General features: G+C 35.9%; 1 protein-coding gene across 1 annotated transcript in view; it reads left to right on the forward strand.

Annotated features, from left to right (window-relative positions):
- The first annotated feature begins 815 nt into the window (after positions 1-815).
- Positions 816-23,862, forward strand: part of ror2 (receptor tyrosine kinase-like orphan receptor 2) — a 100,317-nt gene continuing 77,270 nt past the window's right edge. Inside the window, exon 1 of the mRNA XM_056736476.1 lies at positions 816-1,177. Coding sequence (XP_056592454.1) covers positions 1,081-1,177 — 97 coding nt within the window. The 5' untranslated portion in view covers positions 816-1,080. The remainder of the gene's footprint in view (positions 1,178-23,862) is intronic.

Below are 23,862 nucleotides of genomic sequence, written 5' to 3' on the forward strand. Positions count from 1 at the left end.
GTGTGTTGAACTAAACGAAATAACGAAAAACGAGTCGTTTTCCCATTTCTCATTATTCCATTTTAGATAGAATATCAAATGAATAAAATATGTACGGACCTTGAATACACACCAGGGTGATAAGAACTAACTTAAATGGCAGAAACCATCTTTGACTAAATTTAGTGTAATTAGAGTTTTAGTCAGGCATGAAGACCATTATGACCTATGCCGCAGCCAGCCACCAGGGGGCGATCAAAGAGCACGCAGCTTCTCTTTTCAGGACGCATGAGGCACACCCGAGCATTCCCCATGATGCACTTATAAGGAATATGCATAGCCCATAAAGCATTGGTACATTGGTTGTGGTTACATCTTGTGAGGCTCTCCCATAACCTACTTTTAACGTTCTCGCCTGTTCATTGCTTATCCCACAGACATAAAAAACGCCACAACTCATTGGTTTGATTATTTATTTGTATTGGTATTTTGGGTAGTCTTGCCCTCCCCAAACTTTTTTTTACTTTTTTAGACTTCAGCTCTCCCTCCCTCTTCTCCAAAGTACTTTAACAAACTATTGCAGTTAAATGTTTTGCTGCTGAATTGAAATTATAGGTCCTGCTAAAAAAATATTTTCAATGCGTTCCGTCATGTGTCTCATTTAATATTCCAAAGCCAACGATCGCCTTTTAGCCAATTAGAGTGGTTACTGAGTGAGCGTGATAATACGTATTACATATTCATGAAAAAAGCCTTCTCCGTAGTAAGATTCGAAATTGGCTTCCCTCCCTTGGTATGGATCCCTACTACGTCATGGGAAGTTGGAGTTGCTCGCTTTTCTATTAAGGACCCGGAGAGTTTTGGGGAAACTAGACGAAGTTTAGCTGCGGTCGACAAACATCCATCGATTGAGCGGGATGAAAGGCGTCATTATTTTGCTAACGAACCGTCAAAAACAGACGTTTCAGTTTTTGCACACTTGAACGTTTCGAGAAAACGTGTTTTATTCGCTCTAAGATACTTCTGTAGATAGGTTTGAAAGTTCCAACGCAGTGATTTCAATATCAGATAAGCATCGTCAGAGGAGTGCTCCCAGTGAGGATGTATACACCAAGGATTACCATTAATGCATTGATGCATTTCGCTAAAAATCACCTCCTGTTGATATCCATATTTCTCGCAAGCTTCACGTATGCAGGTAAGCATTTTATTAGTCCTATAAAAACTTTCATCAAACGTTTTTTTAACCTCAAACGTGACTTTTATGGTGCTCACAAAACTTTCTTATTTTTTTTATAACTGCTGCATGCTGGTTTGCTCATTTGATTAATGTGATTTCGTATGATGTAAAGGGTCGATAGAGATGAATACGTTGCTGGGAAAAGTAGCAAGCTCTTCCATGTGGTTCCAACAAAAAAAGTTTATTCATACAAAGTAGATTACCCCCTTCAATTTTTAAGTATACGGTAACATATTGTTACCAACTTAAAGACATAAATTTGCATATTTTATGTTATCTTTCACTCAAATAACACAATTTAATTGAACAGATCTAGTGCTTTGCATTTGCTTTTTGGGGCACCTTGGTGAATGCACCTTTGTTTTTACCTAGAGATGTAAAAACATCACAGGTTTTGATATAACTATCAAGAGAGACGGTCTAATATTATTATTTTAGTGCGTATCTCTTGATTAACTAATTGAGGTTATATTCAACTCATGCGAGTTGCGTTGAAATCGTTTAGAGCTGTTAATCAGATGCATATTGGTGCGTGCTTGACAGATGTTGAAATTTCCTGTTTCGAATTTGCGCTCTTTTGGCTATTTGGCTTAGGCTTTAAAGGGGGATGGGGCATGCATATTGTCTACCACCAGCTTTATCACTAACACTTGAGATTGCTGGCCTACTGCAAAGCTTTACCTTATTTGCTGTATGTTCGTGCATGAATGAAACCATCTTGTTATAGATTGCGTATCCAGTAAGTTGGACAACTCTCCCTGGCCTAGTGTTTACATACAATACACCAATGCGTTCAGTATGTCAGATGTTTATTTCAGCGTGTGGCGCCATTAGTCCCCCCAAGTATCTTCAGGTCTGAGCTTGAAAAGAAGACTATTTAGAATGAGCTTAGTCTGCAGCAAAAAACATGTTTCAGTAAGTGTCACTTTCGATGGACACTTTTCTATTTCATCAGGCCAAGGAGCTGCCAAATTTTAAAAAGCTGGGCTGCCCCTTTAAGTGATAATACCAATACATTTTCCTTTGCTTAAACAGTACTTGACCTTTTTAACAACATCTGAGTAAATTATTTTCATGGCTGTTAGTATGTCATAGATCAACGGACATATGGGTCTCATGACAATGAAAACAGTGTGGATTTAGTTTGTCTGGAATGTGTAGGCTATAGTGCAACCACACATACTTGTATAACAATTTCTTAAGGTCCATAGGTTGTACTTTGTTTACTTGAGTATGTACTGTGACGAGTTTGTTTAAAAAATATTCTAAAATTCAGAGGATGTAGGATCAGAAATAAGATCGCTTTTAATGCACATCGCACAAAATCCATGTATTTGTGGATTTCTCTGACTAGTCTTATCTAATGGTCATTGCATTGTTAATTATGCTGGTCTATCATTATAGCTTGTGTTACATGCATTTTGTGTAGATGGGGGAGCTGTGTTTGTGGCTGACCCGGAGGTTCACCTTTGGTTTACGCTCTAAGCCAAAAGGTGTTGGAGTTGTTCACCAAGTCCATAGACATGGTAATTGATTCACTTGCTAATAACAGTCTCTGAATCCACAGGCTGTTTGAATCGACTTAAGACAATGGAGAGCCTTCCCTTGAAAAGTGGCCTTCTGTTTTTAAATAGTGAATACTTATTTTCAGCACCTTTTCTGTAAAGACTCCCACAGAGCTAAATTCCCAATCACAGATTCATTTACACTTTGAGTTTTTAAATGAAAGCTAATCTGTTTTGCACTTAAAAGTAAATTGGTTCAAATAGAAGACTTTATATAATTTTTAATACTTTAAGTTAAATACACATGCTGGGTGAATCTCTTTCGAAAACTTTTTGTCAAAATGATTTCAAAATGAAAAGAAAAAATTGATTTTGGTCAAAGATGAGGAATCTGTTTTTTGAGATCATAACAATTTTTTTTTGATTGTACAATTTATTTGAATGATATTTAAGCACATTTCCTCAAAACACTGCAGTATTGAAGGAACACTTGTATACACCAAGGATTACCATTGATGCATTTCGCTAAAAATCACCTCCTGTTGATATCCATATTTCTCGCAAGCTTCCCGTATGCAGGTAAGCATTTTATTAGTCCTATAAAAACTTTCATCAAACGTTTTTTTAACCTCAAACGTGACTTTTATGGTGCTCACAAAACTTTCTTAATTTTTTTATAACTGCTTCAATAAAGACTGTGGGAGTCTTTATTGAAGGAACCTAAAATTTAATTAAATTTAAGTTTCATCACATGAATTCATAATTAATTAAACATCATGGTAGGAGTTGATGAATTTATAGAAGAAAAAAAATCTGTTTACCCTGGTCTATCGTGATAGCAGGGAAATATTCACAATTTAAAACATTAAAAAAAAAAAAACATTTTTGAAAGCAGGTTTACCTCCAAAGATGGCCATTTTGCTTTGATTTTTAAAGGAACTTTGAAATGTCAAAACTAAAGTTTAAATGACCTAGTTGTCCTGTTTTATGGCTCTCTACCCACCCTGTTAACAATTTCTCTGTGAAATTGGCTATAGTTGTGGAGGAACTGGACATGGCTGCAGAGTTATTCAAAGTTCAGTCTGTTAATCTAGCACTGACCAGGGCAGGAGGTAAATCTTCAAAGTTGCCATCACTCTGTCTGGGCTTTACTCTGTAAAACATCTGAATCTTCAGTACTTTTGGAAATGTCAGTAAAGCCATGGGACATTCTTCTTTAGTTAAGTAAAAGGAAATATAGAACATTATCTTTCGAATATAAGGAAATGTTTTATAAATATGCTCTTGTCAGGAGTAAGTACACTTATAATAAGATTTGGGATTGATGCTTTTATATCTTACATTAGACTGTCAGGTCAATTTTAATGAAATATTGAAAATTTCAATGTAGCTTTATCTGTAATTTTATAAAGGTTTGACAATGAAACTAGCTGAAAAGCTCTGAAAAGGTTGCTGACAGTTTGACTTTTTACTTCTCGTAATAAAATACTGATTTGCCATTCACTCGTACATAAAAATGTCCAGTTTAAAACAAGTGTGTTTCCAATGCTTTGCCCCATCCCTTTATTTAAGTTACTGTCATTAGTTTAGAACTGCCCGCATTTGACATCAGGCATATATTTAACAGTGTGACTAAAAGCTTTAGTGCAGTATGCCAAACATGTTCTGGAATTATTCTTTCCAAATGCCTGTTGTTGGATGTCTTAAATTAGTGTAATTCTGCTGACTTCTACACCTGTGATTTTCTCTGACATCTTAAGGACCCCAATTTCGCCAAACTTCACATTAAAACAATGTAACATTTTTCCATAGACCACCCAACATAAACTTGTAAACCATAGTGTGTACCGTTAGTAGTGTTTAATATGTGTATTATTAAAATGTGTTTGATTTGTGAGCAATAACATGTTTTATTAATGTTATAACATTATAACATGTTAAATGTTTTAACTTGTCCGAGTACAAAAATTACTTGTCCAAAGATAAAAAAACAATATTTCATTTGAATTATAATATAATATTATTGTTTTGTATTTCGATTGGTTAAGTTCGCTTCTAAGCATTTTAACTAGTGTCCACTTTGGCGGCCTGAATTTGGTTATAGGCTTACTCTACTCTCAATGACTGCTACAAAACAAAGGCAACCAGTAATTATTATTTGTTTTAATGCTGTATGTAAACTTTTTTTGCACCTAGAGAGGTTTAAAGTTTGGTAGCACAGGCAGAAATTTGCAAGTGTAGTTCATTATGAATAGGCAGATAACTGACAAAGACATTAATGTTACATACTGATGGATACATTAGGGCCATATCTTTTTTAGACTACCTAAACTTGTTCTGTGTTTTTCCTTTTTTACTATACTATAGTGCTATATTTGTCCACATAAATTACTGTAGTATACTATAGTATTTACTATAGTAAACTGCAGTAACATTCCTACTCTATTGTTTTTGAACTTAGTATACAGTGTTTATCAATTTACTACAAGGGCACTTCAATTTTCATTAGCAAATGCTACAGTACTCTATAGTATTTTTTGGTCTGAGTGTTCAATTTAACAAGTCTTTTATTTTGATGGGTCTTCGGGAAGATGCTTGTTTGCAGATAGCTTCACTCAAACAGTAAAACGATCATAAAATAAACTCTCAGAGCAACCCTGGATATGAAGATCATGTGGACTTAATACTTGGACACGACAGTGTTGATATAAATTATAAAAAAAAATATATTTTTTAATTCATACAAATCTACAAAAAGTTTGATTCGTACATCTCACACTCTGCAATGGAATACGCCAATATTAGAAACCATTAAAAACAAGATATTTACTTCCTGTGGGGACAGAATTTCTGTTTATCATGGGTTCTTATTCAATTCAAGTTTCAATTCAAGTTTATTTATATAGCGCTTTTCACAATGTGTATTGTTTCAAAGCAGCTTTACAGGGGCAAACAGGAAAAACAGAAAAGTTAAAACACAGCACAGTGCATGGTATTTATACAACGAGTAAGTTCATTCTAATAAATAACATCTAATTTATAAATAAATAAATAAATAAATGAATGAATGCAGTCTCCCGGTGAGCAGGCCAACACTGCCCTGCTGTGGCGAGGAACCTAAACTCCAATGATTGATTAATGGAGAAAAAAACCTCGGGAGAAACCAGGCTCAACCGGGAGGGCCAGATCCCCTCTGACGTGTCATAGCTGCACTCAGACTGCTGACATGTGGTTTAGGTTTAGCATTTAATACCAAATATTGTAACTTCAGCATTAATAAGACAAATAGTCCGTCTTTGCTCTTGGTTGGGGATGTAGTGGTCTGAGCTGGGATGGTCCGATGGTCATATTTCTCTTGGCAGCTGGTGGAATTGCCTTAGATGGAGCTGGGATGGTCAGTCAGTCTGCAGCTGTATCTGGTGTAATCTCAAATTGGGGATGGGGATCTGTTGGTCGTCTGGACATGGTGGAACTTCTTCCTACCTCGGGATGGGCATCCCGAGGCAGAGGCGGAAAGAGAATAAAGAGAATAATTAGCGTAGCTGCTGTTCATTAACTATGCATTAAGTGAAAGCTTGGCTGAAAAGATGTGTCTTTAATCTAGATTTAAATTGGGAGAGTGTGTCTGACCCTCGAATAGTATCAGGAAGGCTATTCCAGAGTTTAGGTGCTACGTATGAGAAAGCTCGTCCACCTTTGGTGGATTTTGTTATTCTAGGTGTTGTAAAAAGTCCTAAGTTTTGAGATCTCAGCGAGCGTGATGGGTTGTAACGTGATAAAAGCTTGGTTAAGTAAGTAGGTGCTAAACCGTTCAGGGCTTTGTAAGTAATTAAAATAATTTTAAAATCAATACGATACTTAATGGGTAGCCAGTGAAGCGATGATAAAACTGGGGTTATGTGATCGTATTTTCTTGACCTAGTAAGAACTCTGGCAGCTGCATTCTGAACTAACTGTAGTTTGTTTATCAATGATACAGGACAACCACTAAGTAGAGCATTACAATAGTCAAGCCGTGAGGTCACAAATGCATGAATAAGCTTTTCTGCGTCTGCAACACATAAACTATTTTGTAATTTGGCAACATTTCTAAGGTGGAAGAAGGCTGTTTTTGTGATATTTGAGATGTGATTTTTAAATGACAGGTTGCCGTCTAATATAACGCCTAGGTCTTTAACTGTATTTGTTGGAGTAACAGTGCAGCTTTCAATTTGCAGGCTGTAATTGGAGATATTCTGTTTACTTAATTTTGGTGCTATAAGTAATATTTCTGTTTTGCTAGAGTTTAAAAGGAGGAAATTACTAGTCATCCAATGTTTTATGTCCTCGATGCACTCTGCCAGTTTGGATAGCTTAAAGGAATCATCTGGTCTTGATGAGATATATAGCTGAGTATCATCTGCATAACAGTGGAAGCTAATTCCATGTTTTCTAATAATGTTGCCGAGGGGCAGCATGTATATGGAGAAAAGCAAGGGTCCTAAAACCGATCCCTGAGGTAATCCATAATTGACTTGCGTAAGATTTGACGATTTCCCATTTAAATGGACGTATTGATATCGGTCTGTTAAGTAAGATCTGAACCATTGCAGTGCCTGTCCCTGAATACCGATATAATGGTGTAAACGATCTAGTAGTATTTTATGGTCTACAGTATCGAAAGCAGCACTAAGGTCAAGCAGGACTAATAGTGAGATGTTACCTTTATCTGAAGCAATAAGAAGGTCATTTGTAATTCTAACGAGCGCAGTTTCAGTGCTGTGATGCGGTCTAAAGCCAGACTGAAACTTTTCGTGCATGTCATTATTTTGTAGGAAGGTACACAGTTGAGTTGACACTACTTTTTCTAGTATTTTAGACAAGTACGGGAGATTTGAAATCGGTCTATAGCTTCCAAGTTCATTTGGGTCTAAATTTGGTTTTTTGATAAGAGGCTTAATTACAGCCAGCTTAAAGGGTCCTGGGACATGTCCTAGATTAATAGACGAGTTGATTATGTTACAAATGGGCTCAATTACAGCAGGTAGTAACTCTTTTAATAAAGTAGTCGGAATGGGGTCTAATAAGCATGTCGTCGGTTTGGATGTTGCAATAATTTTAATTAAATCTTCCTGATTTATAGGAGAAAAACACTCTAGCTTTTCTTTTTGGGTGACGGTTGAAACTAATTCTTCCGACAAACTTGGAGGTTTGGTTTTAGCTATGTTGTCTCGTATTATTTCGATTTTCTCGGTAAAAAATTTCATGAATTCATTGCTACCAAGGTGCGACGGAATACCCAGGTCAGGTTGAGTCTGTTTGTTTGTTAATTTAGCAATTGTACTAAATAAAAACCTTGGATTGTTTTTGTTATTTTCTATGAGGTTACGGAAGTGCTTGGCTTTTGCTGCTTTTAGTGCCTTTTTGTAACAGCTTGCACTCTCTTTCCATGCAATTTTAAAGACCTCTAATTGGGTTTGTTTCCATTTTCGCTCCAGTTTACGCGTTTCTCTTTTTAGGGCGCGAGTGGTGTTATTATACCATGGTGCTATGTTCTTTTCATTTATCCTTTTTGACTTCATAGGTGCGACCGCTTCTAATGTATTAGAGAAAATAGTGCCCATGTTGCTGGTCATGTCATCGAGCAATTTTATATTCGTTGGAAAGGTTATTAGAGAAGTCAGATCTGGCAAGTTCTTTACGATACTATCTTTAGTAGTTGAGGTGATTGTTCTACCTTGTCGATAACGAGATATACAACTGATTTCTGCAGTGCGCAGTGTACATGTTATAAGATGGTGATCGGAAACATCGTCGCTTTGAGGTATAATATCGATATTGGTTAGATCGGCTCCGTGAGATATAATCAAGTCTAGGGTATGATTAAGGCGATGAGTAGGTCTATTGATGTATTGTGTTACACCACAAGAGTCTAGTAGTTCTTTAAACGCCACAGCTAATGGATCGTTAGCACTGTCTACGTGGATATTAAAATCTCCAACAATCAGTACTTTATCGACGTTAACCAATAGATCCGATAAGAAGTCTGCGAACTCTTTCAGAAAATTAGTGTAAGGCCAAGGGGGTCTATACACAGTAACCAATGTAAGAGAGACCAATGATTGTTTACTTTTGTTTGGAACTGTTATGTTCAACGCAAGCATTTCAAATGATTTAAATGTATGCATTGTTCTCCGAGTAACGGTAAGAAAATCTCTAAAGATTGTTGCGACACCACCACCTCGACCAACCGGACGTGGCTCATGAATATAACCGTAGCTTGGAGGAGTAGACTCATTTAGACCAAAATAATCATTTGGCTTAAGCCAGGTTTCAGTGAGGCAAAGTATATCAAAACTGTTGTCTGTGATCATCTCATTTACAATAACTGCTTTTGGATTTAGTGATCTAATATTAAGTAGCCCAAGCTTTAGGCGTTGGTTTTGCTCATTAAATATATTGTCTTTTGGTTTAATGATGATAAGATGATCTTCAATATTTTTATCTTTTGTTCATGCTGCTCGTGTACCAGTGCAAGCCATTTCAATATATTCCCAATGAAGTTTAGTTTGCGTAGAGAAAGAATGACCGTTGCTCATACTTGCAGCACGTTGACTAAACGGGCAAAGACGGCTGGTCCGCCTATTTGCTTTTAAATCACAACTTATATGTCTTCATGCCAGGTATCACAAAACCCTCAACAGACAATAAAAATACAACTCAGATTGCGGCGTCCTTTAGTTTTGTTATGTTTATAAATGTCGCGCTGCAGGCCGGCTTACGCAACCTGAGAGGAGGTGCCGTATGCAACCGGGAAAAATTACCTGAGGGAAAACTTAGTTAACATACAACCGCCCTCGTTACTCATTCCAGAACTTTGTTCCTGAAATTTTCCAGTGCAAAAGATGCTATAGTGTGGCAGTGAAGTCCCTTGTCTTCATGAAGTCCAACGCAAATTTTATTAGATTTGTGTGAAAGATAGGTTAGTCAAACATTAGTCAATTTGTGTGCAACTTTTTATTGTATTCATTAGAAGCTACTCCGTTTATGCCTTTCTAAACTGCATATTAGGGGTGGGAATCTTTTGGTACCTCATGATTCGATTCATATCGATTCTTGGGTCACTATTTTTCGATTTTTAATAACGAATCTTCCTCAAAATTCGATGTGATGTATGTTTAGATTTTACTCCATTTTGCTGGAATGATGGCGTTCGATGCGAGTCTTTTCGTTAAATGTTCTCAAAATACTTCATCTTCGCTTTACAAACATTGCATATTCCATTCGTCTTGTCAGGCTCCTTCTTAACATAGAGTTGATAAAATCCAAAGTATTTCCAAATACCTGCCCTCGCTAAAAATGGGACAGGGTGTACAGGGCTCCAGACTAACTTTTTAGCTTTTAGTTACTAGGAGCACTGTTGCCCCTCACTGAAATATTGAGGAGCGCAAGCAAAAAATTTAGGGGCACAGCTTAAATCAGTCAGCAATGCATTTATTCACATTTCCCCAAAGTAACTGTATTACTGACACTGAAAAATAAATTGATGACAGCAGATTTGGTTCTCCTTATTTAAAAAGAGGCAATGTTTATAGAGCAGTTTCGTTATTGATTGGTGCTAAATAGAGGGACTGTAATCTGAATTCATTTGAACCAACAGAAATTGTGCTCTCCAAAAGTATGTAATTTTATTGTTTATAGTGTTACATATTAAAGCATAATGGAAGGCTTCGTGTTATGTTCTCACAATGATTTTATTGTTTATTAAGGACACTTATCCTCATGTTCACGACACGTATAGTCAAATAAAACTTAACCAAACAATCGCCTGTCGTTCGTTCTTAGTGTGAACGGATTTGAAATGATTCAGCGATGTCTCAAATAATCCACAGATCAATGACGTTTCCTGAACTCCCCCTCGGTAAGTTTCGTTTTAAACGTCTCCTAAATCAAATCGTTCATCCGCGGGCTCAAGAAATCAGCAATGTGTGCGCACAATGGGCCTCATTCATGAAACATTTGTAAATATATGTGTAAAAAATGGACCTTCCCGAAAACTTTCCTCCGGATTCACAAAAACTTCGTAAACGTCAGATTTGATGGAGAAATGTGTATGTTAATGAATTCCAATCACTCGAAACAGTGCGCGCATGCATGCTGATCCATAATTGCCATATCTAGGAATGCTGCAATCCTCTTGACTTCATTCTCTGGTTTGGCAAAATTATTGCATACATGTATTAGTTGCTGCGATTTGGAATATCCATGACAGTTACATGTTACTAGTGTCTTATTTAAAAGAATATTACTTAAAATGATAGATTACAGTAACAAGTAATATTAACTTCTCCATGGTTGTGTATGATGGTCGGTCCTGTGTTTGTCCCAACTCTTCTCCACTATGGTTGGACAGCTGTGCAAAAAACAGTGACTAGCTCTGCGTTTTTCCCAAAGTCAAATAGTAAAAAAAATGAAAAAGACAGGGCAAAAGGTTATAGAAAGTTTGAATATTTTACGCACCAGGTGAAAGGAAGCAGGTGTACATTTCTTTCGTATCAACTTACATTTCGAAAATACGTACTTTTTCATGAATCAAAACGACTTGATTTACCCAAAAAAATATTCTGCTTGTGTTTCATGAATGAGGCACAATATCAGTCTATTACACTGAATAGCTTTCACAGCCGATGTTAATGTCATGGTAGCTGTTATTGGGGCAAAGTCAACTTTAATAGGGCTGCAACTAACGATTATTTTAATAATCGATTAATCTGTAAATTATGTTTTCGATTAATCGATGAATCGGATAAAAACATAAACCAAGAAAAGCATTAATTTCCAACCCTTTATTCAAAAACAGAACTTAAATCTTTAGAAACTGCACAAACATGTTGCTCCTTGAACATCCCTGAGCTGTAATCATAATAATAAAATAAAAATGGACTAACACAAAAAACATACACATGTATGTTTTACATCTGCCAAATATATAGATTTTTTTTTTAAATAAAAGTGCCACCTGAGCTGCCAGAACAATAAATAATTTATAAAAAATAAAGAACAATACAAATCAGAAATTTGACAGGATTTGTTTGAATGTGAGAACTCGCTCTCAAATTCACTTGAAGTTTATTCATTAAATTATTACCATCATTGTAGTAAGTGCAAGCTTCATTTATACACCACATTTTAACAAAGCTTAAGATGACCGAGTGCTATAAAAGAACTTTAAAATTAAATTAAAAAGTACAACACACACAAATATATTTGTCAATAATAACCTATATGGGACAAAGCACAGAATATATACTGCAAAAATTGCTTTTCTAACTTAGTAGTTTTGTCCTGTTGTCAGTTCAAATATCAAAAAAATCTTAAATCAAGATACATTTACTAGACACATGAAATAGCATAAGAAATTATGTCTTGTTTTCTGAAAAAACACCTCAAATTAAGTGATTGTTTGCTTAAAACAAGCATAATTATCTGCCAATGGGGTACGAAAAATAATCTTAATGAGATATAATTTCAAACAGAAGTTATAAGCATCAATTAATTTTCTCATGCCATTTTTCTTGTCTAGTAATCTTGATTTTTTTTAGATACTTGGACTGGAAACGAGAAATAAATTACTAAGAAAGGCTTTTTTGCAGTGTAGCTATACATGACAACAGATTGATAAGTGAATGGTTCAAAAAAGGCTAGTGAATAAAAACGTGTTTTTATTCTTGCAATGCAAAGTGCAAAGTAACTATACCATCCCCTGCTTATTAACGAGCTAACGCTAACTTGTCATGCTTGTCAAGCTGGATAACGAATAAACACCAGCACCAGGGACATTACGTTCCTCACTTCAAAAGGAAACAAAAGTAGGATTCTGTAGTGACTTAACCTGCTGTTGAACTCCCTTCCTCCTCATCAAAGGCAAGTTTGCGTTTCAGGTGCTGGATCATTGCCGTGGTGCTCCCGTGCCATGCCATGTCCCTTTTGCATATTTTGCAGTTAACACACTTTTTCTGTTTATTTAGTGTGAAATGCTCCCGCACATTGGATGACTTGGGTCGCGCGGATTTCTCTGCCTCCGCCATGTATCTTTGCTCCGCTCGTTTTTTTTTACTTTTGCTCCGCCCCGTCTATGAGGCGCCAAACTCTGCTAGCATCAGTGCGCGATAGAGACCGAGTGTGTTCACTCCGCTCCGCGCTCGAATAAAGTTGTTTTTATATAATCAAATGTCTCCGTGTCGCGCGACACAACGAATCGATTATGAAATTCGTTGCCAACTCTTTTAGTAATCGATTTTTATCGATTAAATCGATTCGTTGTTGCAGCACTAAACTTTAATCATATCAGATGTTTTTTTCTAGGGCTGTCAAACGATTAATCACGATTAATTGCAGCCAGAATAAAAGTTTGTGTTTACATAATATATGTCTGTGTACTGTGCAAATACAAAAAAATATGCTTGGAGGACCAGAACATTTAATGTGGTTGCCTTCTGTTGGAAAGTTGGACTGCATCTCTCTGTTTGTGCTGTATCCAGACTGATTTTCCACTCTGCGTGACAGATACAAGTAAAGTATTAGACAAATCACAAATGTTTCATTTTCAAAGGCAAAACTCTCACAAATGTGTTACAGACTTGCTCACTTGAACTCAAAACCTGAATTTCAATTTATAGCGTATGCCATTGAACAATTGAAAGTCATTTTCACACTTCCGGGTTTTTAACTTCCGCATCGTTTGACGCAGGGTAAACAATGTTCTGTTTACAGCAGTATCCAAGCCTAACAAGAGTGTATGGATTAAATGCCTTCGTATAAATAATGTAAACAAGCTTAATACATCATTACCGCCGTTTAAAGTGAAGATCTTAATTTTAGAAAAACTAGTAGGCTCTAATACCGCTGTTTTTGTATTAATTTAAGGTTTGTGCTGTTTATGGGACTGCAACCTGAGGCAGGTACTTGCTGATTTTAACCACTGAACTGCATATAATAAATCCAGTGATGTCGATGTTCTCTGTCTAATTTTATTCTTTATCTGTCTGGTTTGGTAATATATATATTTTACATTTAAAATTCATACCTATTAAGGAATCACTGTTTTCTTTTGAATAGAATTTAACACAGTTTTTCTTATGGATCGCAATTGCTGTGCTCTATTATGTCGTTCAGTAACCGTTTAAGTGTTGGTTTTGGCTGGAACATCTATCAGCTTTTTTTGCATTTTCTGACTCAGAGGAATTCATCTAGACCTGTAAAACATCATGTTTATTTAGTCCAAATTTGAATGCAACAAACTATATTTCATTAGGTGTGAGTCATGCTGTGCAAAGCACAGGGAAAACCAGCTGTGCACTTCCATAAATACCACTTTGGTTTTTTAGTTGAGGAAATGGCTGATCCTCTAGCTGATGTGTTTTCAGAAACCGTAATAAACTGCCTTTAATCTAGTGTTTTGTAAGATGCTAATCAACAGTACGTGGAGTGTTTGTTCCGAGCACATTGTTGTTTGTGTGTATGTGTGTACATGCATACCCATGGGCTGAGATCCTAGTCTTTACCGTTTTCTGACTTTCATTCACTTGAGTAAGCTCAAAGAGAATGTTATAGGTGTAACTTAAAAGGAAGATTCCAGATAATATACTAAATCAAGCACTCTTGATACTCTACCTAAATGCTAAATGTAACGCTTGCAAATAACAGGAAAAAAATCCTTGTTAACTGTCACATTGGCTTCTGTTTATGATTACTGTTGAAAAGCATAAAAAGCATTGACTGTTACATTGATAACCACATGCAATTATCGTCCTGGTGTTGACAAGTCTTAAGTCTAGAGCCCTGCATGTTCCATGATATTGTGAACATAAACATGCCATTTAATGTCTAATTATCATTAGATTATGAAAATTAAAAGTCTCTTTGGATAAAAGCGTCTGCTAAATGACTAAATGTTAAACAACAGATAATAATTAGGAATAATTCAAAATGTCTATGAAATTGGCATCGGATGATGTCTACAGTGAAACATCAGCGTCTTCTTTATACAGTGCAAACTGCACAGAGAAGCGTTTTCTTTATACAGTGCAAGCTGGGAAGAGACGCATTGTCTTTATACAGCATTAGCAGAGCAGATATAAAGTCAGTGGCATATACTAGCATTAAGTATTCTAGGTTTGATGTGAAAACATTTTAAATGCATATGTTGGAAAAGTCAGGGTAGATGAATTGCCAAAGAATTGTAACTGACCCAAATAATGAGGCTCATCCTCATTTCTGGAAACTTGTCACTTAATGTTGATCCTAAATGAAACATGGTTCCTTTAAATCAGAATTAATACTTGACATTGCAATGATTTCTGAAAAGATCTGAACGGCACTTATTTGTAGTACCGGTACTTGAAGTTCACTAGATTGCATGTCTAGATAAATATGTAACATTTAAAATCTTTACCTATTAAGGAATCACAGTTTTTTTGAAAATTACACATTATAGCTGCGTAGGGAATAAAATGTACTTCGGCCATCCATCAAAGACGATTCTATCCCAGAGTTATGTGTTTATCTAACATCCATCAACAGCGAGTGAACTACACTGGCCACATTCACGTCTGCTGTAGCAGGTGTTCACTGCTGCCCAATGCATTCCATTAGGTGACAGAGCTGACGGATACTGAGGGAGCCTTTGATATTACAGAAGCCAAAAATTAATAACCCGAAGGCATTTTCCTGGAAGGAATGTACTGAAAATTACATTCTCTTATTCAGCACTGACAGGGAAGGGTGATCCAGAAAGTCCACTGGTCAAAGTTTTGCCAGTTTAACGTGGCTGTAGCTATCGATTATTTATTAATCAAGTATTCTACAGATTAATCTTAATACTAAATATACAAGAGAAAATAAGACTCTTGAAATGAACAACACATTTTTTTCCTTTTTAAAGTTAAATTTTTATTGCTCAAATAACATACAATACTAACTAAACTAAACCCATTTAGTACATTCCATTGGCATATGACATTTAATATGCAATATAATACACATATATAAATAAGAAACATAAATAAAAATACAACAAATAATTTCAAAGGTAAACAACTAACTTCAGTTTAAGCATGATGCATTTAGTTTACCTAAATACATTTTTCAAAAGCTCTGTTTTAAATTTTTTACTTTAAAATAGTTATATATTTGTCCAGATAAAAATACTGTAGTTAACCAGACTTTTATTTTGACCGGTTGTTTGAAGACGCAAATTTTTCAGTGTATGTTTGACGATAGCTTCACTATTCACTACGTAAAATATTTGTGAAATAAACTCTCAGAACAACTCTGGAGATGAAGTTTATGTGTTCATGTCCTCATATAACGCAGACTCCGACAAATCCATGAGCATCTAGTGTTGGCTCGACACCTAAATTTTGGCTTCGGTACGGTACTAGAATCTAATACAAATAATCTAATCTACTCTAATATAAATTTGATATAGCACCATTTTATTTTAACACTGTATTACTGAAAAATGCTTTGGTTATATAGATTTATCATCATAATCCCACAAATATGAACAATTACATTTTGAACAACAGTTAAATGTTTCAACTAGGTATATTTAACTGTAGCATTCAAGATGAAAACTGAATGATCCATAAAAATAAAACACTGCATAGTCTTCACAGTATAAAATAAATATGCAATGACACTTAATAAAGCTACAAAAGTTTAATTTTCTCTTTAATATGTGACACCGATGTATTAGGTTACTGTCACTTTACGGCACATTCTTTTTTTGATATGGTTATACATTTAAAACACAACGGAATGTGCTTATGTGAACCTTTTGTGTTTTTGACATGACAGCATGTTTACTTGACAGTATAAGAACATTAACAAGATGCTAACTTGTATTAATGTAATTATTAGGCGAACTGAGATGTCTGGAACAGAGATAAAGTCATATATGCAATGTAAGCCAAAAGGCTACATAGGTTATTAAATTCAATTCTAGTATAAATAACATACTAGAAAATAATAACTGATTTATCATTAAGTGGAATAGAACCTGTTAATTGACTCATTGATTGTTCTGTTGTTTATTAAAAGTTTATTAATTGTCAACATGTTGTGACTCGCGTGTGTCTATATGTCAACAAGTTGCGACACTGCACTCTCTTGGGTCCGCAGCTACATGCCACAATGCGTGAATTCGATTGGATGAACGGTTCTCGACATAATTAAAATGCAAACAGAATTAAAATGCCTATATTAGAGAGAAGAATATGTTCAGCCCCCTCCTTTCCAAGCTTTGGTGTTGATTACTACCAAAGCTTCGAAGGTGAAAAATGGTATTCGGTCAAGCCCTACAAGTAATATTTTCCACTGAAAAGTCTCTCAGATTCTAGGAACTTGTAGTGGGAGTAATGCATTTGTATACCATAGAAATGAACTTTTAAAATATAAATTAAGTGCTTAAAGGAACAGTTCACCAAAAAATGAAAAATTCTGTCTTCATTTACTCACCCCACAGTTGTTCCAAAACTGTATAAATCTTTTGTTCTGATGAACACAGTGTAAGATATTTTGAAGAATGCTTGTAACGGTTCTTGGCCACCATTGACAACCATACAGTAGTAGAAAAAATGACAATGGTATTCAAAAGTGCCTCATAACTGTTTGCTTTTTGGTTTTCTACAGAGCGCATTTTATCTAACTTTAACATTACCATTAAAGAGAGCGGCTATGTAACATTAAAGTGGCTAACTCAAGGCTACTGAATAAAGTTTTAACTCTGCCCTACATCGCACCTCCTTCGATGTGACTACTGTGCATGGGCACATCGCGATGACGATGCTGAAACTTTGTATTGTGTAACCCTAATAGACTTTGAGCTAAAGCGGTCACAGAACTGGTGTTTCAGCTCTGCTTCTGCAACATGTGCATTGTCAATGCAATAACTTGTTCACGGACTTGCATTCTAAAGCGCAGCTAGTGTGCATTGAGAAACTGGCTTTAGCAGTGTCTGGACATATATAGCAGCATCTATGTACATATATGTCTATTAGGCATGTGCACGAATGTTCGAATTTACATGAGACTAAAACTGCGTCACCAGAAGGTTAAGTTACTGCTACAGAAGATCTTGGTCGTCACATCTTATTTAACGCTTCGTCGCTTCATCTGTATATTATTTTAAAATATACAGAAAATATAAAGGATATTTTTTTTGTGTTCCTAAATCTTTGTTCACTCAGATCACAAGCTAGTTTAAATATTTTAATTGTACACATCGGATGCCCGGATCGTGTGTCATGCTCTGCTCACATCACCATATTAAAATGTTTCAAAACTGGCGAGCCACAGAATTTGTTAACATTACTTACATTAGGTCTAAAATACCAATGTGATATTAAATGATTAACAATAATTAATTTATTACCATAACTTGTTTGGAGCAGTTGTTTTAGTAAATTCATATTCGTTTGTTAAAATTATATTAAGTGTTGCTAATCTCAACAACTTGAAACATGAAAATTTACATTTCACTAACACTCATGTTAATGAATTTGGCCTTAACATAAGACTGGCACCTTTTTCCATACCTAAAAGCCTGAATTTTTCTTCTAGAAGTTCAAATAGGTTAATCGCCTTCAAGTAACAGACTGTAAATAAATTTGCACAGACGCTTTTTTTGTTTTAAAAAATGCCCTGATGTCTGAAATAAATAGGCCTACTATACCTTATTTATTGACGCAAATGCAATGCAAAGCTAAACAAGTCAGACACTGACTGTGAACGAAAAATAACACACACACATTTATCACAACATATTTTGCATTTATTTATTTATGAATTAGATCTTATTTATTAGAATGATCTTGCTCGTTCTATAAACACTACGCACTGTGCTGTGTTTTACATTTCCTGTTTTCACCGTTTGCCCCTGTAAAGCTGCTTTGGAACAATGCACATTGTGAAAAGCGCTATATAAATAAACTTGAATTGAATTTATATGCTGTGCTTATCAGCAGGAAATATCTTCCTCGGATGATAGTCACGTGATAAATAGGGAAACAAGCACTACAATGGCTCCATCTTTGTTAACAGTCGGTTTGGAGGTATCAAACTTTCCTGTAGCTCAGTGGTAAGAGCATTGCGTTAACAAAGCAAAGTTGTGGGTTCGATCCCAGGGGATTGCAAATACCTATGTAAAATGTATAGGATAAAGCAATGTAAGTCGCTTTAGATAAAAGCGCTTGCCAAATGCCTAAATGTAAATGTAAATGTAAAACAAACCAGTTTTCTTTATTTATTATCAACATTATAAACAATAAAGACAGATATTCTTGTCAGATCTGGGTTTTTGTTACCTGGAGATAGAGAAGAGCAGCGTGTTTTCTCTTTTGTCGGCTTGTTAACCGTCGGCTTGTTGAACAGACTTTCAGCAGAGTAAAGTAGACCTATATCCTTGTTTTTCTTATCAAGAACATGTAAAACTAAATAAACAACATAACCATTTATCACAGACTGTCAATATACATTGCGGTTTTTTTTTTTGTCAGTTTTCTTTTTGTATTTTACTATTCCATGCAGATTTAAATGCAGTTTTTTTGTATTTTTAAAAATGTTATTTTTTTCAACATTTAAAATCCTATACACAGGATATACTATTAATGCGTTTGGAATATTTTATGATAATTATAAGCTTGATGTGAAATTGGGACAAAAGGTACCAAATGACATATTTTGAATATTCGTTTTTCATGAGCTCATAAATTCCAATATGAAATTATTGAAAAATGCCCATCCCTAATATCTATAGTCCGAGCTGGTGCAATTGAGTGGATGCTGGGACGAATTCACACTATTTTGATTCTCAATATGAGTTCTAGGTGATAAAATTATTGACCGCAGTGCGACTTTAAGTGGGATAATTCCTAATTCCAATAGACTTACATTTATAAGGGGACTACAGCCATTTCTTGTTGGCAAATATTACAGATTGTGTGCCCTTTTGACTTTCTATAGTATAAAATAATGAAGTAATGTTATTTTCTCCCAAGTAAGATGTAATGGAACACAAGCAGGTATGTTTCTTTCTCTATTGGATGTAAACTCTGTGACATCTGCATTTAGTTTGTTAGCCTGAGCAGTCATACATGGCTCATTTTATGAGCTCTCTGTCTCTCTCTCCCCTTCTACGTAATGTTGCAATTTTTACAGTTTGACTCTCCATGGTGGTTATCAGGACAAACGCATATCTTTTCCATTCTAGTATTTTAACCTAAAGATCACGGGTTAGCAGTGCTCAAAGGATCACTGTTTTTGCCTGGTTTACATATATAAACCACCCCTCACCATGTTCTTTGAGCACAGTTCAAGAGTTGCCATACTAATAAATACCAGGTGATGTGGATTTGCAAATGGGACTGTACTGAAGCTCAGGAAAGATTTTTATTCGGCACTAAATTGCTCATTCTAGTTCAACTGTGGTGATTACTTTAATGTTGGATGGTTAAAGGGATAGTTAAACTGAAGACGATAATGTCATCATGACATTCCCTCATGACATTTCCAAGATAAATTTTCTTTAAAATAAATACTAAATAGATATAAAGTTTATTTATATTATGTTTTAGCTCAGAATGAAAAGTTTTATGCCATAGGCCTATATAATGTTTTGTATAACTACTGCAAAATGCCTCCGTGGATAGCACTGTTACCTCGTACGAAAGGTTTCCAGATGTCTCTGATCATTTACTTTCTCTAGAACTTTTTTATAAGACATTAGGCTTGTTGCGATAGTCGGTGTAACCGGTGATACACGGTGTTTAACCCGCCTACCGGTTATATCATTTGCCCATCGCGGCACCGCCCCCACCGTTCTTTTTTTACGTTTTATAGCAAAATCACTTAATTCAATTAGTGACTGAGTAAAACAACACGCCAGAGTGCGTCTTCTAAATTTAGCTTAAGCGGAACGAGTGTCGTGTTTTCAGCAACATGTGCCACATTTCATTTATGGATAACAGATTTCACGTGAGGAGAGTTAGGCAAGTTAACGGACAAAACCATGGCGGAAGATTTGGTTTCAAAGCGAAATGCAAAAGCGCCTATTTGGAAATATTTTGGATGTAAACCCAATGCCAACAGGGAACCTGAAAACGCTAATGAGGCAACCTGTAAACATTGCCTGATGAAGGTGGTAGAATCCAGAGGTAAACTGTGAATTAAGACTTACACCTTCAAGCGCACCATACAAATGAGGCGGCCAAAATGGGTCCCACAGCAAAACAAATCAGCCGTTTTTAATTTGTTTGAGCAGTGATTATTCATCTTGTGGATAAAGGCACCTTATTTAACATATTTTTTTTTATATTCGTTTGTTTCTTATTGATGGTTGCACGGTGTGTGCAGTGGTTATTCGTTTTGTTGATAAAAGCAATTTATTTAACCTGAATGTTTTTCTAAGCTTTTCTATTTTCTAAGATCTTTGCTTTTAAGAAAATGTTCATATACAATATTCACTACAGACATTTCTGTCCCTGTTAATCTTCAAGGGTGAAAACCTTTTGTGAAAACACATTTGATCAGTTCTGTGGTATTAGAATTTGTTTTAGCAGAAATAAAAAATAAGTTCAAACCTTTTTATGTGCTTGCCCACCTATGTAACCCACTTTCAGTTAGTGGTGAATCATTCCTTTCATGCGAAAAGGAAAGAGGCCATAAAAGGCAGAGCGTCCGTCTCTGTCAGACAGTAACTCCAAATCGCAATTACAGTCTGTGTAGATATACATCTCGTAGATACTCCGTAAAAGGATTCGTTTAGAGTCAAGGTGACTCATACCAAGTGTCTGTCAATTTTCACCCTCCCAATTTCATGTGGTAACTGTGTGTTTCTTAGGTAACTGTGTAAAAGCCATGATTTGATAATTCTTCGTTGGGCCGGGCAGAATTACGGAATATTCCGTTAGATTTTTTTTATTCTGTGTATTCCGCTCTTTAAGTGGCTGTTATTATGAAAAAAGTTAATTAATTAATTCACCCATTTGAAAATTAACATATCAAACATTCTTTTGACCTTGTTTAAGTCTGTAGTTTTGTGATCCGCTCCAGTCCGGCGCTTTCTCTCACCCACAGTGCTCGTGCAGGGGTGCAGTGATCTGCGTGCATATAAAAAATGAATTCTCAAGTATTTCAGTAGTCAGGTCGATTTGTAAAGCCGTTAATAGTTATAATAAAGTTAAACTTTAGGCAAGCAAGGCGAAACTTGCGATGATGCTCGCCACGTGAACGCTTTGAACTTGACGCACTGCTGCTGGGAGACGCTTGTGGAGTCACCAAAGACTCGCAGTGCAGAGACAATAAGAGCCATAATAAACAAGCCTAGAGACAGAGAGTCACAAAACAAAAATGCGCATCTAATAGAGAGTGAAGAGCAATACCAGTCATAAACTGTACTCTCATTGTTTGTTCATATATTCATACTTCATTGTTATACTTGTTGTCTATCTTCCTACTGTATTCATATGATATTGCCAGAAGATAAATATAAATAAATAATACATTTTATTGTCTGAACTTAATTTGATATCTTTAGTACATTTTCATAATTTGCCTACATTTGAACTATGGTTAGCATTTAAATGAACTGTATTAATTAATTTAATTAAATCAATGTTAGAAAAGTGAGGTATAAGATATAGAATTAAAATAGGAGATTGTAACCGAGGCTTAGTGGTTAGCACGTTCGCCTCACACCTCCAAGGTTGGGGGTTCGATTCCCGCTTCCGACTTGTGTGTGTGGAGTTTGCATGTTCTCCCCGTGCCTCGGGGGTTTCCTCCGGGTACTCCGGTTTCCTCCCCTGGTCCAAAGACATGCATGGTAGGTTGATTGGCATCTCTGGAAAAAATTGTCCGTAGGGTGTGAGTGCGTGAGTGAATGAGTGAGTGTGTGTGCCCTGCGATGGGTTGGCACTCCATCCAGGGTGTATCCTGCCTTGATGCCCGATGACTCCTGAGATAGGCGCAGGCTCCCCGTGACCCGAGGTAGTTCGGATAAGCGGTAGAAAATGGATGGATGGATTGTAACCGAGAAATATATTGTTACCGTGAAATGAAACTATTCACTCCGTGAAACAGATTTTTTTGTCATTCCACCCACCCCTTATTCTTCGGTATAAATGTATGTAGTAATTCTCACCTTTAGGAAATAATTCTGTGTGTGACTTTTGGGACACGTTGGGTATGAATAAAAATCCTGTAATATCCCCATGTTATTTTTATTTGTTTTAAAATCTCTAAAGTGAATTTCTTTAATAAGTCACTGCCCAATCCCAGTATTTGTCACTTACAGGCTCTTAAAATAAAACCCTTTATTTTCGTTGCAGTTGATAATATTGATCTATCAAAATAAAGTAAAGTAAAAAATAAAATATTTATTTTTAAAACGGTTGTATTGGTAATAACTTTTTGCAACTTTTTTATTCATGGTGTTGGATTTAATCTGATGGGCTAGTGATTTAAAGGTCCAGTGCATAAAATGTATTTGCATCTGACAGTAAGGTTGTGAATGGCAACTATCTGCTCAATCAACCCCTCCCTTTCAAAGCACTACAGTGGCTGACACACCACTAAGATGTGGTCACGTTTTTGCTTCTTTGCCGAAGGATTCGTATTTTGGAAACACGCTCTGTAGAGACGCTCAGTTTATCCATTTAGGGCTACTGTAGAAACAACATGGCGAATTCCATGCAAGGGGACCTACAGTGTTTATTGACAGAAATAGCTAATTTTGAATAAAAAAAACAATGCTTCATTATATAAGGTCTTTATACACCTTTGAAGACATAGTTATGTAAATTACATTGCAATTCTGTTAATAGGTTTTCCCAAAAATTACACACTGGACCTTTAACAATGTAGAATATTTCAAGATGAGTTAGTCATTTCAGTCATGTTCAGCAGTTCAGTCTTGTTGTGGTCTCAAAAAAAGGCACATATCAAAACCAGATCAGTTTTCTTGTAATAAGTTCGGGCCGATAGACGATGACATTGTCCATAGCTGATGGCTGACAGCCATCATGATGTTGGGCCGGCATTGTGATTCCCCTGCATGACGCAGTGCTGTATGACCCGCGCTGTTGACTAATCACACACACA

The sequence above is a fragment of the Triplophysa dalaica genome, chromosome 22 (assembly GCF_015846415.1).
Source record: "Triplophysa dalaica isolate WHDGS20190420 chromosome 22, ASM1584641v1, whole genome shotgun sequence".
Lineage (NCBI taxonomy): Eukaryota > Metazoa > Chordata > Actinopteri > Cypriniformes > Nemacheilidae > Triplophysa > Triplophysa dalaica.